Genomic DNA, 14,854 nt, shown 5'->3' with positions numbered 1-14,854 from the left:
GCTCATTAGAATTAGGTAACACTAGATTTTGTGTCCGTGCTACGCCCGGGAAGCTTCTCAAACTTGGTTCAATCTACAACTACAAATACAATGCATAAATGCCTCTTTTTTTGAACCATATTTTGTATTTGGTAAAGCTCGGCTTCTCCTTGCCCCAGTCCACATTTGATTTGATAAAGATCGGCTTCGCCTCGCCCCAGTCCCGATATGATTTGGTAAAGCTCGGCCTCGCCTCGCCCCAGTCCCGATATAATTTGGTAAAGATTTTGTGAATTCAGCCAGCCACTGGGTATGCCTCCGTATATGCAAGTTAGAGATTTTGTGAACTGACCTGCAAATGTATATGCAAGTTTCAGGCTTTTACCACCGTATAAACCTTAGAATCGAATTGCACGAACGATCGGTATTAACCTAATCCAAACCACAAAATATGAAAACCCTCCTCTCTGTTCAAAAAATAATTAATAGAAAATATAATCAAAAACGTATTAGTTTCTATCGTGGTGTTGTTGAAATTTCAGCGAAAAATAGAGAAACTCAAGAGAAAGATTTAGATCGCATGCCTCGCATGACTTAGGTTTTATATTAGCTACAAAACTGCAAAAAAGTTAGATCGCATGGCCTCGCATCGACTCGTTTAACCCCTGCACTTGATTTAAATGTGGGCATAAGGAAGATGTAGTGCCCACATTTAAATTAGTGTGTTAGTTGGTCCTGTCTATAATAGTCGACAGCATATTTAGTTAGTCGGGTCATGGTAGAACGTTCCCAATAATTAGTTGGTCGTGTCATATTATAGTGTGTTAGTTAGTCGGGTCACTGTAGCGTGTTTAATTGGTTGGATCATAGTAGCCGGAGGGACCGGGTCCTACGACCCCGGCGGTCGAGAAAATTTAAAGATAGAGGTAGTGCTACATTTAAATTAGTTTGTTAGTTGGTCCTGTGTATAATAGTCGGCAGCATATTTAGTTAGTCGGGTCATGGTATAACGGTCCCAATATTTAATTGGTTGTGTCATATTGTAGTATGTTAGTTAGTCAGGTCACTGTACCGTGTCATTCATGGCCCCTCCAAACAAAATCGATGGTGAACGTGAGTAGATATGATTGTGACACTGATCCACGACATGAAATATAAAATTCGATCATTGTACCCATCGACTCATGCCTATTATCGTGGTTCGACCTTTTCAATTTCTCGAGCCATATACAACACTTTGCATTACTTACCGTGAATGCTAAAGTTCGAGTGTGAATTTACATCCCTTATATATGCCTCGGATTAATTTTAAATTCTTTATAATTAGTCAGAATAACTTCTTTCTTGTTATGTTTATCGATTCATGGTATTTTTTTGCCCACTTGAGAAATCTTTCATTCTAAGCTTTACCGTACCACTTTGCGTTCCACATGGATCTTGGTTGGCTGTGACCGATGTCTGACATTCCATATAAATTTAGGATGGTTATGACTTTTCAGATCTTTGGTTCATTTGGACCTAACGGCTTTGCAGTTCCACCGGTGAAAGGCCAAATTTTCGAGTTCCATATAAATGTGTATGTTGAAATCCTAGCTCCGTACAAATTTGTTTGGGGCTTCCAAACTTGATGTGCCTATTTCATTGTTATGATTTGTTAACCTTGTTCAGGGAATTAGCTCTGGCATTTCCGAGCTTAATCTATATTGCGTTCCAAAGTTGAGTCATCACAGTGGAAAAACATAGGGCTGCGAAATATCAAAGCCGTAAGATTCAGAAATGGGAAAAGACATACTTGTTTTGACTAAGTATTGCAGTTTGTAGGTGGTTCTACCAAAGGATAATCATTGCTGCATTTGTTGACTAAGCCTCGGATCTTGATATATGCTTGGTCCCGATAAAACACAAAAAATGGTAATTACCTGCCACAAATGTGATTATATTATGGATTCAAGATCATAACCCAAGGCCACCGCATCAAGCTTCAAAATCTCTGCAAGGAAGACCTGAAGAGCATCATCGGTGAGCTGTAATCCCACATTACCAGATGTAATCACTTCTATAACGGTCTGTCTCACGGGTTTTACTCCCTTGTGTCTGCAATGTGAAAAACATCATATTGTTTTTAGAGATAAATTGATCAATGCAAAACTTGAAGAGAAAAATAAAGATTTCTAATGAAGGTTTACCTTCCCTAGCCTTCCACTCTGTATTGGCCATGTTGAGTCACCAAAACCTTGAGAAAGAGCTAGCTGCACTTTTCTAAAGTTGGACTCTACAAACAAGGAACACAAAATAAATACTCCCTCCGTCCCTAATTAGATGACCTATACCATAAATAAGTGGAGTGATAGATTAGTATTATTATAAGAAATATGTAAAATTTGATAGCCATTTTTATATTCATTAGATAGGTGTTTTAAAATGCTTTCCGATGATACAAAGTTTACGAAAATTCGTTGTATAGTTTGAGAGATAAATCATTTTTAAATTTATTAGTAAATTTTAACTAGGTCATCTAATTAGGGACGGAGGTAGTATTAAGTACAACTTAATTCCTACTCTAAAGATCAGAAATTTGGGTTTGAATGTAACCTTAAGAAAACATACTTTCCGCTGTCATAATTTATACAATTCACACCATGCATTCATGCCACACTACCTGTGTCAACAAATAAGTTAGTTCTTACTAAGGTTACCAACAAAGAAAACTCAGGATCTTAATTAAGAATTTTTTTGAAGAGCTAAGAAATAAACCAAATCTAATATCCATAGAGGACTGAATCTGATGTGAATCGAACACACAATCTTCTGACTTGATGCCAGACGCACTACCATTGTGCCACAGACTCACATTTATTCCCTAGAATAGCTTCAATGTAATCCTAAGATGAAATTCATTAGCCACTGATAATCTGCAGGCTCTAGAACTCGGCGAGAGAATCAAGATGATGGGGATACAAAAGTGAGAATTCAGAAGATGCGCAAAGGTGGACTGGAGGACACCAAAGAATTTTAAGCTAGGGATGTTGTTGAATAAAAAAAATTATTTAGAATTTAGAATTCATATGGTAACAGAGTGATGTCCTACCAAAGTTTTTTATATTACGAATTCAGTGTATCTCAAGCAATACAATACGTTACATAAGCAAGCACCAGAATTATCTGAATTGAGCATGAAAATTCAAACATAAACTTGACTAAATGGTGATGATTATCTACATACAGATGTCAAAAGCTACATGTTAAATGGTTTAAATAGACTTCATCAAACAATGAAACCAACGTATTGTAAGTTCCAAATACGCAAAAGAAAAGAAGGGGAAAAAAAGGATAGTCACAATAGAAAATAATATCCCACGGTGCAAGAAACTCACCTATGTTTTCAAGGTATGCCCATCTCTCACGCAGATCATCGCCTGCCACAGCAAGATATTAAGAAGCTTCTTTTACCTATTCAGGAAATCAATATGACTATGAGTTTTTGCATTCTTGAGAGTTAGCAACAACGATTCACCTGCTGCTGTACTCGAGACAGGACATACCTTTTTGCGCTACATAAACAAAAATAAGAATTGTTAGCAACAACTTTAATCATAACGGCAATTCATCGCAACACCATACTTCTATATAAAAAAGGGAATTATACAAAGCTCATGGTCACCATTGAATCATTTCATACCTGGAGACGAGTTACACCAATGCTCTGTGCAACCGAAACTGCATAATGTTGGATATGCTTCTAGAAATGAATATTCCCTTGAACCAATTTCATAGTAACAAACAATTGTACTCATATGCATTACTAATCTAATATTGCAACAATAAGATCAATGGCGTCATACTTGGTATTGCATTGCCAAGAAATTTAAGTATCAAACCGCATCAAAAGTCAAAAATGATGCCAAACAATAAACACGAAGAAACAGAGCTAAAGTGATTGAAATAGAGGATTATACTACTCGATACTGCATAAGCAAGATTGTCTTCCAAAATTTATCGGCAGTTACTCAAAATTACCGACTAAAATTGATTATACCGGAATAGATCGAGTATCTGCTTTTGTAGATCCTATTCGACAACATGTCTTGCTGAGATACCCATCTTTGCAGCACCAACCATAGCATATAATTCAGTTGATCTTAGACAGTGGTGATAATAGGTTTTCTCTGGACTGATATCTACGCTGTTGTTGGAGCCAAGAAGCCTTTGCAGCTGCTTGATACTTGGGTTTCAATTTTTCGAATTAGTCTCCCTTCACCTTTAAAATCAAAACAAAAATAAATCATTAGAAAATAAATCAAAGAGACAAAACAATCAAGCATTATTAACTACAGTGAATCGAAGGACATAAGTTGGTACCCTGAAAACAAAAATTACTTAATTCGAAGAAACCTAACCATTATATATACAAAAACTGAACTGGAATAATAACAATGTCTCGTCTCTCCCTGTTAAATTTCAAAAATTGGAATGCAATAAGAAAACCCCTAATTATAAAATCCTGAGAGTAAGAGAGTTTACCCAGATTAAAATAAGAGAGAATCAGGTCATGGGGTATGGCCAGATAAAGAAATGACCGGTGCCTAAAAGAAGAAACATATGTTTACTCCACTTGAGGTGGTTGCCACAAACTATGCTTCAAAGGTGAATAACTGATAAGAGGACTATAACCGGTAAACATATGTTTACCCAAGTCTTTCTTTTACCCTACATTCCCTTGCAATTGGCTTTGCTGTGGTTTCGTTGTCTCCTATAACCAATCCCAGCAGCCCTACAGATTCCTTGACACCAGTACTAACACGATTATTGATACCAACAATATACAGGCTTATATTCAAACATCCAAAAAATAAAGCAATCAATAATCAACTTGATACTTAACATTTCTTCGTCATTGAGTAAAATTAAATCATAAACAGGAGAAAGTTACCCTGTATCTGGATACGACTGATTATCACCCGTGATGAAGAAGTAACGGTTAGCAAAACCCTTTCCTTATCTCATCACCTAAACAAACGACAATTGTGTCGATAACGATCACATGAAACTGTTAGCATTACACCTCTTTTACTTCCATTCACTACCCAGACTTGATTCAAATCAGCAAACCATCGAGCCATTTCTGTAAACCACTTTGTACCCATCATGCCATGTTATCTCCATCTTCCAAGTCTTTCAAAAACATCCATAATCACTACCAATCTGCTACAAAATTTTGTGGTAGCAGCAACCTAACCATCTTCCCTGTAATAGTCGACCACAAAAAAAAATAAAAAAAAAAATCAATCTTAACGATTACATAATTAGAAAATCTAGTTATTTATTTACATCAACCTAAAATTATAGATTTATAGGGTTTCTAAAAAAATAAAAATGAAACAGACTCAAAAACTATGAGAAGAAGCCAAAATAAGCAAAATACCAGTTAACTTTGGTATTTTGTTTTATAAACGGAAATCCAACCATCAGGATCTTCATCGGTATTCAGAAACATATTTTTGATTATAGAAAAACAGATTCTAACAAACTTAATGACTGGCGAAGGTTTCTTATACAATTACGCGCATGATTCCTTCGTAGTAGAAACCCAAAGCTACGTTTGTGTTGTAAATATGAGTGAGGAAATAAAGAAGAGAACCGAAGAGCAATAGAATCAAATAAGCAGAGAATCAAAATAAAGTTATTAACCACACACAAATCTGCAAAAGTAAATAAAACACATTAGGTTTTGAATCAAAGTTTGTAGAAAGACATTAACCACATTGAGTTGCAGAGATGAATGGAAGTGCAACATCATACTTGTAAGACTACTGCCAAAAAGATAATTGTTTGGATTAGTTATAATTACTGTTCTTGGGGTCTTAATGATTGCACGCAAGAGGTCGCACAATCACATCTCCATTACTGCCAATACCATCCATCCCTGCAGCTACAATTTCTCCATTACAAATACACATCACAAAACACCTTCTCAAAAAATTTCTTTGTATCATCATCTCCATGAAGAAATCATATCCTAGGGTTTGTTTTTAGGGTTCATTTTTTTTATGTTTTATGAGCGAAACAGAAAAGGGTATGGTATGGTTTTTTTTTGGTTTTATGTTTTGCGCCTGAAATTTGTGTGGGAATTCCTCTTTTTTCTCTCCTTTGTGTATCTCAAGCAATACAATATGTTACATAAGCAAGCACCAGAATTATCTAAATTGAGCATGAAAATTCAAACATAAACTTGAATAAATGGTGATGATTATCTACATACAGATGTCAAAAGCTACATGTTAAATGGTTTAAATAGACTTCAGCAAACAATGAAACCAACGTATTGTAAGTTCCAAATACGCAAAATAAAAGAAGGGGAAAAAAAGGATAGTCACAGTAGAAAACAATATCTCACGGTGCAAGAAACTCACCTATGTTTTCAAGGTATGCCCATCTCTCACGCAGATCATCGCCTGCCACAGCAAGATATTAAGAAGATTCTTTTACCTATTCGGGAAATCAATACGACTATGAGTTTTTGCATTCTTGAGAGTTAGCAACAACGATTCACCTGTTGCTGTACTCGAGACAAGACATACCTTTTTGCGCTACATAAACAAAAATAAGAACTGTTAGCAACAACTTTAATCATAACGACAATTCATGGCAACACCATACTTCTATATAAAAAAGGGAATTATACAAAGCTCATGGTCACCATTGAATCACTCCATACCTGGAGATGAGTTACACCAATGCTCTGTGCAACCGAAACTGCATAATGTTGGATATGCTTCTAGAAATGAATATTCCCTTGAACCAATTTCATAGTAACAAATAATTGTACTCATATACATTACTAATCTAATATTGCAACAATAAGATCAATAGCGTCAAACTTGGTATTGTATTGCCAAGAAATTTAAGTATCAAACCGCATCAAAAGTCAAAACTGATGCCAAACAATAAACACGAAGAAACAGAGCTAAAGTGATTGAAATAGAGGATTATACTACTCGATACTGCATAAGCAAGATTGTCTTCCAAAATTTATGGACAATTACTCAAAATTACCGACTAAAATTGATTATACCGGAATAGATCGAGTATCTGCTTTTGTGGATCCTAATCGACAACATGTCTTGATGAGATACCCATCTTTGCAGCACCAACCATATAGCATATAATTCAGTTGATCTTAGACAGTGGTGATAACAGGTTTTCTCTGGACTGATATCTACGCTGTTGTTGGAGCCAAGAAGCCTTTGCAGCTGCTTGATACTTGGGTTTCAATTTTTCGAATTAGTCTCCCTTCACCTTTAAAATCAAAACAAAAATAAATCATTAGCAAATAAATCAAAGAGACAAAACAATCAAGCATTGTTAACTACAGTGAATCGAAGGACATAAGTTGATACCCTGAAAACAGAAATTACTTAATTCGAAGAAACCTAACCATTATATATACAAAAACTGAACTGGAATAATAACAATGTCTCGTCTCTCCTTGTTAAATTTCAAAAATTGAAATGCAATAAGAAAACCCTTAATTATAAAATCCTGAGAGTAAGAGAGTTTACCCAGATTAAAATAAGAGAGAATCAGGTCATGGGGTATGGCCAGATAAAGAAATGACTGGTGCCTAAAAGAAGAAACATATGTTTACTCCACTTGAGGTGGTTGCCACAAACTATGTTTCAAAGGTGAATAACGGTAAGAGGACTATAACCGGTAAACATATGTTTACCCAAGTTTTTCTTTTACCCTACATTCCCTTGCAATTGGCTTTGATGTGGTTTCGTTGTCTCCTATAACCAATCCCAGCAGCCCTACAGATTCCTTGACACCAGGACTAACACGATTATTGATACCAACAATGCACATGCTTATTTTCAAAAATCCAAAAAAGAAAGCAATCAATAATCAACTTGATACTTAACATTTCTTCGTCATTGAGTAAAATTAAATCATAAATAGGAGAAAGTTACCCTGTATCTGGATACGACTGATTATCACCCGTGATGAAGAAGAAACGGTTATGTTTTATGAGCGAAATAGAAAAGGATTTGGTATGTTTTTTTTTTTTGGTTTTATGTTTTGCGCCCGAATTTTGTGTGGGAATTCCTCTTTTTTCTCTCCTTTGAGGAAAAGTGAAACGGAACAATTCTGTGAGAGGGTGACGGTCACCGTTCAACTTGGAGCCTAAGGAGCTTAGGATTTTAAAGGAGTTAGATTTATATACCCTTTTAATGGTACATTGGCCAAGAGTTGGGTTAGATGAAACGTCTAGGAATAGACTTTGAATGGGTAATTTCGAGGAGTAATGATGGTTCTTGAGGAAATGTGCATGATGCGCCTAGCTTTCGATGGGCGTGAATAGCCAAGGACGGGGCATTTCGTTGAACTCTTTAAATGTCCATGGCTTCATTTGGGGATTAATAGAAATTAGAGAAGATAATTTGTAATTCACCAAAGAAAAGACTAACACCTTGTTTGTTTGCAGCTGACTCGACGTCTGGGTCTGAGTCAACCCCTGACTCCCGCCGAGTCAGCAGTCAGACTGTTGTTTTCTATTTCGAGTCAGATCTGCCTCGACCTCTGATTCGGACCCGTTTGAGTCAGGTGACAAAATACCCCTGACTCATGGGACCAAATCACCGACTCACATATTTTTGAATTAGTTGAGTCAGATCTGACTCAGAACAAATATATAGAGTCAGATCCAGATGAGTCAGGTGATTTCACTCAGATCCAGACGACTCAGATGAGTCAGGACTCAGGAGTAAACAAACATGGTGTAAAAGAGGAAAAGAAATTAGAGAGAGTGGGAAGACTAAAGGTTAAATGACAAATTTAAGGAATAACGCTCCTGATGGTACTAAACCATCAAGAACTCTTGAATTTGTGAAGAGGAATATATTAAGGCTTGATGCCAGAGAATTGGAGAATTTGAAGGAGTTTCTTCATGGGGGAAATTGATATGCGAGGTCGTTTAACTGACTATGAGAGGAAAAGAGAGGAAAATGCTCAAGAATTTGCATTATGGAAGGAAAAAAGTTGTGCAACGGTTGAAAGGAAAAAAAGAGAGAAAGAGAAGACAGTGATGATGATTACGTCCGGAGAAAGAGACGCAGCGAAACCGAGAGTGATTCTGAGGAGTCAAATGATGGTTATGAGTACCACGTGGAGGAGACTGAATCATCTGAGAACAGTCTTGCTGCAGAGGATGCAAAAGAGAGAGAGGAGTTAAGGAATAATGATGCTCTTTACGGAAGGTATTTGGTTGAAAAGTGATTATAGTGATCGATATGAAGAGGACTATGAACGACATGAAAGCTATTCTTTAAGACTTTAACAAACCCAAACGGGTGTCTGGAATGGTAATCTTCCCCAGAACGAGTGACAAGGTTAGTAGGCTTGGGATAAAGCCTTGTGATGAATAACAAGTCCTTTGTTTCTTGTTTTTTTCCAAAATCATTTTGCGTGTTGATGCGGACGTCTCCTGCTAAGTGGCAAGGTAGTTCATGAAAGAAACTCGAAATACAGAGAGAAGAAGATAAGAAATATTGTTTGTCATAGTGACGGAACAGAGCTTTGATCAACAATCAACAACAAATAGAAAAGAAATTTACAATTAATGGCTAACAGATTCATCATCATCAGCACACGTGCAGCATTTAAGCTGCATCAGCACTCCTAGAATTCAAGGTTCTTGCTTAAATTCACAGCTTCATCAACTGATATGTGCAAGGCCTCATGTACTAGCACAAATTGAGCGTAATACTATGTAATAAACTATAACAAGTTGGTTGGTTCTGGCCAACAGTATCATGAGGAACTAACAAACCACATGTTTTGGAATCTAAAACAATGCCATAAACTAGTCATTTAAAAGTTTAGAGTCAAAACCTTAAATCCCTGTATTATCTTTAATGCAATTACAGTCAAAAAAGGAAACTGAAACTCAGTCGATAACTACTCAAAAAAGATGACAGTGAAACTCTTTCACAGAGCCTCAGAACCTGAGCTTGGTGAAGAACCACCTGTTTTTCCCGGTCTTGAACCTCTCCTCCAAACGAGCCTTTGTCTCTTTAGCAGCTGTAACCTTCTTGTCACGGGAAGTAAGAACATCTGGAGTGACAACATCCTTGAGATCGACATCAAGGGTGTAACGTGTAGGCATGATGTGGTTATAGTTCACAAGCTTGATGAAAGCCTTCACTCTTGATTTCTTCACAGTCTTCTTGGCTGAATCCTTGCGAATTACCTTCTTGGGGTACTTGTTAATCCCTGCAACTAAGCAATGACCATATGGACGCTCACGTGTTCCCTCATCGAAAGCACGAATGATAACAGCCTTACGCCCAGCAAAGCGTCCTTGTAGCACTACCACAGCTTTGTTTGGCTTCAAAAACTTAACCATTGTCGCTACCTCCTAAGGTTCTGCTGAATCTACTCTGCCACGGATACATAAAATACATGTTCAGGAAAGAATTGTCGCTATCTTCTAAATGATCAGCTGAATATACTCTGCCAGGGATACATAAAATTCATGTTCAGGAAAGAACTTTAAAATTAATGCAACATACAATAATCACAAAACGCGCTAACCTGAACTCAATCATGCAAATGAACAACCAATTACAAGCACATGACTAAGCCTAGTAAAAATCTAAAAAATCAAAGTTGAAATGTGCGGTCCGAATGGAGCAGATGTGAGCATTAACAGGCCAAAACACACCTGCAACCACGAACACTAAGTGATATCCCAGACTTGTAACTGTGCAAACTATATGATTAAATGAAGAAAGCACATGACTAAGTCTGGTTACTGTCTATAAAAATCACCTAAAACCATTCATTTAGCTAAATCATGAAAATCAAAAGCATAAAAGGAAAAAATAGTTTCCCATCCATAACAGGGGAACACTGGTACACAGTATTATCCGAATATCGGGCTAAGACTGGGTAAACCATTTAACTATAGCTGGTTATGGGAGATGTAAAGAAACTAATTAAACCCTTACACTACATCACTAGTATCATCAAAACCCTTAAAACTTACAATTATAAAACCCTAAAAAATGTATCAAATCGAGACAAGAGCGGATTCGTGGTAACTGAAATAATGAGAATACGCCCTGGTAAATGATTGATACTTGTAAACAACATTAGATTGATGTTGCTGGTCTCAGGAAGCATTCAATCATCACTATATATGTATCTTGATGCCGCTTGTCCAGCAAATCATACAAACATGCGTAAAAAGAAAAATGAAATTAGGGTTAAGAGTTTTGGAGATTACCTCTCTGCGTTGAACGAGATCCGACTGAGGAAGGGAACGATGCAGCCGCGGCAGGAGAAGAAAGAGGTTTTATATACGAAGAGTGAGATGATGTAGAGATTTTGAGCCTAGGGTTTTTATTTTAATTACCTGTTTTAACCTCATCTTTTTCTTCGTTCACTCAGTAAAGGGCAAGTCCAGACTTGTCAAAACTCAATTTTAGAGGCCACGTGATGGGCAAATGGGCTTGTCCACTATGGAAAAATGCACATGGAGGTAGGGGGTTTGCCGAGAACCATTTTTTTTAGGGACCATGGTTTTTTGGGGACCATGGTCTTATTAGACCAATCTCCCTATACTTATAAGGGTGTCCTAAAGTTAGGTAAATACACATTTATCCTTTACTTGAATTTAAATTAAAACTAACTTAATAACTATATAAATCTAATTATATACATCTAATCTAAATGAATTTATTAACCAAAATCAAAATCAAAAATGGGAGGGAAAATCGAAATTTTTTAGTTGAAAAAAAAAATTATTCTCTTCTTCTTCTCTCTTTTCTTGACGTTCCTCGTTCGATTGAAAAACCCATCAATCTTTTTAATTGGTTTTTTGATTGGGAAAATTGAGTAGAAATCATCAAAATATGGTTTAAATGGAAGTTAAAGTGGCATGTTCGGTTAGGAATAGTTTTAAAAAAACTAGTTTTGTAACCGAACATTCTGAAACCAAGAACACGAAGAACACTTAGGTTATCACGAATTTAATTTTTCGTAACCGAACTCTGAGTTCGGTTGGTTCGCAAAAAATAGTTTTAACCGAACTCCTCATTGAATACCAATATATCGTGTTCGGTTGGTCCACAAAAAATTCTAAAACTAATTAGTAACCGAACTCTACCCATAATACAAAAAAATAAAAATGTAACCGAACTGTTTTATTTTTCCCACTATGTTGAGTTATGATTTAACCGAACTTTGCCTACTCTGTTCGGTTGGTTCACAAAAAATTCTAAAACTATCTAGTAACCGAACTCTACCTATATTACAAAAAGAAAAAAAAATCCAATGTAACCGAACTGTGCTATTTTTCCTACTATGTTGAGTTTCAATTTAACCGAACTTGTCCCACTATGTTCGGTTTGTTCGCAAAAAATCTTAACAAACCGAACTCTTCACTAATTGCATACATGTGGAGTTCGGTTAGATATGTTGTTGGGTTAAAGTTTGCGAACCAACCGAACATTACTCTGTAAATCCTATAAACAAAGTTTGGTAACATGTCTGTTAACCGAACGACTAAAAACATTCATTAAAGAGCGAGTTCGGTAACCTGCGTGTTTGGAAAAAGTAACCGAACTACACTTTGAGATGAGTTCGGTAACCTGTTCTTCACATAAGGTAACCGAACAAGCCCAAATCTACTCTAAAAATTTACAGTTTTTTGAAAATTTGGAGCAATTCAATCAACATTATCTAAGTTTAAAGCATACCTGGGTACCCAAATACTCTTCCTCCGGTTGTGGTTTGTAAAATCGATCGTTTTTCATGTTTTCCTTCTTCATCTTCTCTAAATTTACTCTCTCAATAATTCTACTTCTTTTAAAAAAACATCTGATTTTTTAATCTCACTAATTATTTTTAACTTAATCACAGTAACTATTATTAACACTAACTAATCATTACCCAAAATTAATCAAGAGGGTAATTTAGGTATAATATAAATATCTAGATAAGGGGTGACCTAGATTTACTTCTAATGTTTTACCCAAAATAAAATCATGGTCCCCCACAAAAAAACCATGGTCCCCAAAAAACGGTTCTTTGCCGAGAAGAAGATACTATGCAGAGCCTATATAACCAACTTCCTCACATCCCTTCTTAGGCTGAGTCTAGTGGAGCAGTAGTATGGTGAGATCAACAGTTGTGACACGTTGTTGATGGTGGATTTTCGGCAAGGGCTGAATTTGTAAAATCATGATACTGCATGTTTCTGACCCGGCTTCAGGAATGTATGTGATGATTCATATTTTACGATCCGCAAACCGTTTCACGATCTCTGCCTGAGCGAACATTCCTCTCAGAGCTGTGATGAATATGTTTCTCGAAAGGCCTCCCAGATGAGCGTACAATGCTTCATACATTTCGTCATCACCTCTACATAGAATCTTAATGATTCGGCGGTTCCCTAGACATAATGTTTGTTAGAGAGCTTAACGCCTTCAGGACGTCACGCTGCACGTTGTTCCCTGACTACGTAGAGAGACCGTGTATAGAATCTTGATGATTGAGTGGTTCCCTAGACATAATGTTTGTTAGAGAGATTAACGCCTTCAGGACGTCACGTTGCACGTTGTTCCCTGACTATACACCTCTCAGAACGAGCATGATGCTTCAATTATCTCACATCTCGATTCTGCAATAGATTAATTCTACCGTGTCATTCATCAATTTAGTTCCTAGAAAATAATCTATTTTATCTCATTACTCTGTTCCATGACTGATCCCCGGCTGGATTTCATGGATTAGTAATAGATAACCATTCTATCTCATTACTCCGTTCCTTGAATCCCCAGCTGGATCCCATGGATTAGTAATAGATACTCAACTCATTTTATTACTCTGTTTCATGAATCATTCTCAGTTGAATTTCATGAATTAGTAATAAGTATTCAACAATCGTGCGTCTGGGTCATCACCGAGTAAACCCCGAGAAAATGGTGCAAGTGTACTTGACAATAATGCACGAACGAGCACCCGAAATCACGAACGAGCACTCAAAAATATGGACGAACGAGAAATTTATGAAGGAAAATAATATTTAATAAAATAAACAAGAGGCGTGGGACCAGGCCCATCGGCCGGCCGGTCCCCATCTTCCGTTATTTTATTTTATTTTAACTTACTATTTCCTTCATCTTATGAAGACTCCTTCATTTGAGCAAACTCCCTCGTTTGAGCGAAACTCTTAGTTTCTCCATACTTTCATCAAACAAAAATAGGGAAAGGTGTCACGGGACCGGGCCACCTAGCCGGACGGGCATACCCTATCCGTGGCCGGTCCCACACCTTACAATCCCTTATTTTCTCATATTATAATTTCCTTCATCTCATGGAACTCCATCGTTTGAGCGAAAACCCTAGTTTTTGAATATTTCCTCAAATATTGCTCAAACCATGAAAAGGCCAAAAAGTCAAATGGTCACATGACCGACAAGGCTTCTCACGTCAAAAATTAAAATATCATTATTTTAATATTCTCAAAATATCGTCGCATGAGCAAAGTTCTACTTGCTCATTCGAGCAAAATTGAGAGTTTCAGTCAAGATCAAACTCTTCTGAAAATCCAAAATATTGCTCAAACGCACACTAGAAAATACCAAAACTCTCGGGACTGAGACACGGACATTGTGGTGACACGGGAATGCTATCTTGACCGACCAAGGCCGGCCCTAATGCTTGCAAGGAGTCGGTCCCACACATCTTCATAATTCTGACCTAATTTGCTCTCAATTGCTCATATTGGGTCCAAACTCTTTCCAACCAACTTGGGACTCGCTCAATCGACCATCAGCCGGTCCCCCGACCACCAAAGGCCGGTCCCATGACT

General features: G+C 36.9%; 1 protein-coding gene and 1 long non-coding RNA gene across 13 annotated transcripts; both read right to left on the bottom strand.

Moving 5' to 3' along the window:
- Window positions 1–1,161: 1,161 nt before the first annotated feature.
- Window positions 1,162–7,988, bottom strand: LOC113299142. 10 transcript variants are annotated; one of them, XR_003334690.1, is made up of 13 exons: window positions 7,539–7,645; window positions 7,052–7,275; window positions 6,695–6,732; window positions 6,558–6,566; window positions 6,390–6,465; window positions 4,910–5,223; window positions 4,501–4,760; window positions 3,659–4,237; window positions 3,522–3,530; window positions 3,354–3,429; window positions 2,572–2,638; window positions 2,166–2,251; window positions 1,802–2,073 (listed from the first exon to the last, which is right to left on the bottom strand). It is a non-coding gene; the product is annotated as an uncharacterized LOC113299142 (long non-coding RNA). The 10 variants fall into 10 exon arrangements; XR_003334679.1 differs by adding an exon at window positions 1,162–1,724 and having other exon boundaries at window positions 1,899–2,073; window positions 6,390–6,566; window positions 6,695–7,275; XR_003334702.1 differs by having other exon boundaries at window positions 6,390–6,431; window positions 6,530–6,566; window positions 6,695–7,275.
- Window positions 7,989–9,754: 1,766 nt separating this feature from the next.
- LOC113299128 (60S ribosomal protein L27-like) lies at window positions 9,755–11,361 on the bottom strand. Of its 3 annotated transcripts, none has more exons than XM_026548097.1 (2): window positions 11,264–11,361; window positions 9,755–10,410 (listed from the first exon to the last, which is right to left on the bottom strand). In XM_026548097.1, the coding sequence occupies exon 2, from the start codon at window positions 10,379–10,381 to the stop codon at window positions 9,974–9,976; it is 408 nt and encodes a 135-aa protein (XP_026403882.1). In that variant the 5' UTR covers window positions 10,382–10,410; window positions 11,264–11,361; the 3' UTR covers window positions 9,755–9,973. The 3 variants fall into 3 exon arrangements, with proteins under 3 accessions (XP_026403882.1, XP_026403872.1, XP_026403863.1); XM_026548087.1 differs by having other exon boundaries at window positions 9,755–10,488; window positions 11,264–11,360; XM_026548078.1 differs by having other exon boundaries at window positions 9,755–10,415; window positions 11,264–11,351.
- Window positions 11,362–14,854: the final 3,493 nt, after the last annotated feature.

This window comes from Papaver somniferum, chromosome 1, assembly GCF_003573695.1.
Source record: "Papaver somniferum cultivar HN1 chromosome 1, ASM357369v1, whole genome shotgun sequence".
In the NCBI taxonomy this organism is placed as follows: Eukaryota; Viridiplantae; Streptophyta; class Magnoliopsida; order Ranunculales; family Papaveraceae; genus Papaver; species Papaver somniferum.
The sequence above is the reverse complement of the archived record's forward strand: the minus strand, read 5'-3'. Positions and strand labels throughout refer to the sequence as shown.

Bases quoted from the DNA above. Each gene is read 5' to 3' on its own strand.
- LOC113299128 (XM_026548097.1), bottom strand. From the start codon at position 10,381: ATGGTTAAGTTTTTGAAGCCAAACAAAGCTGTGGTAGTGCTACAAGGA.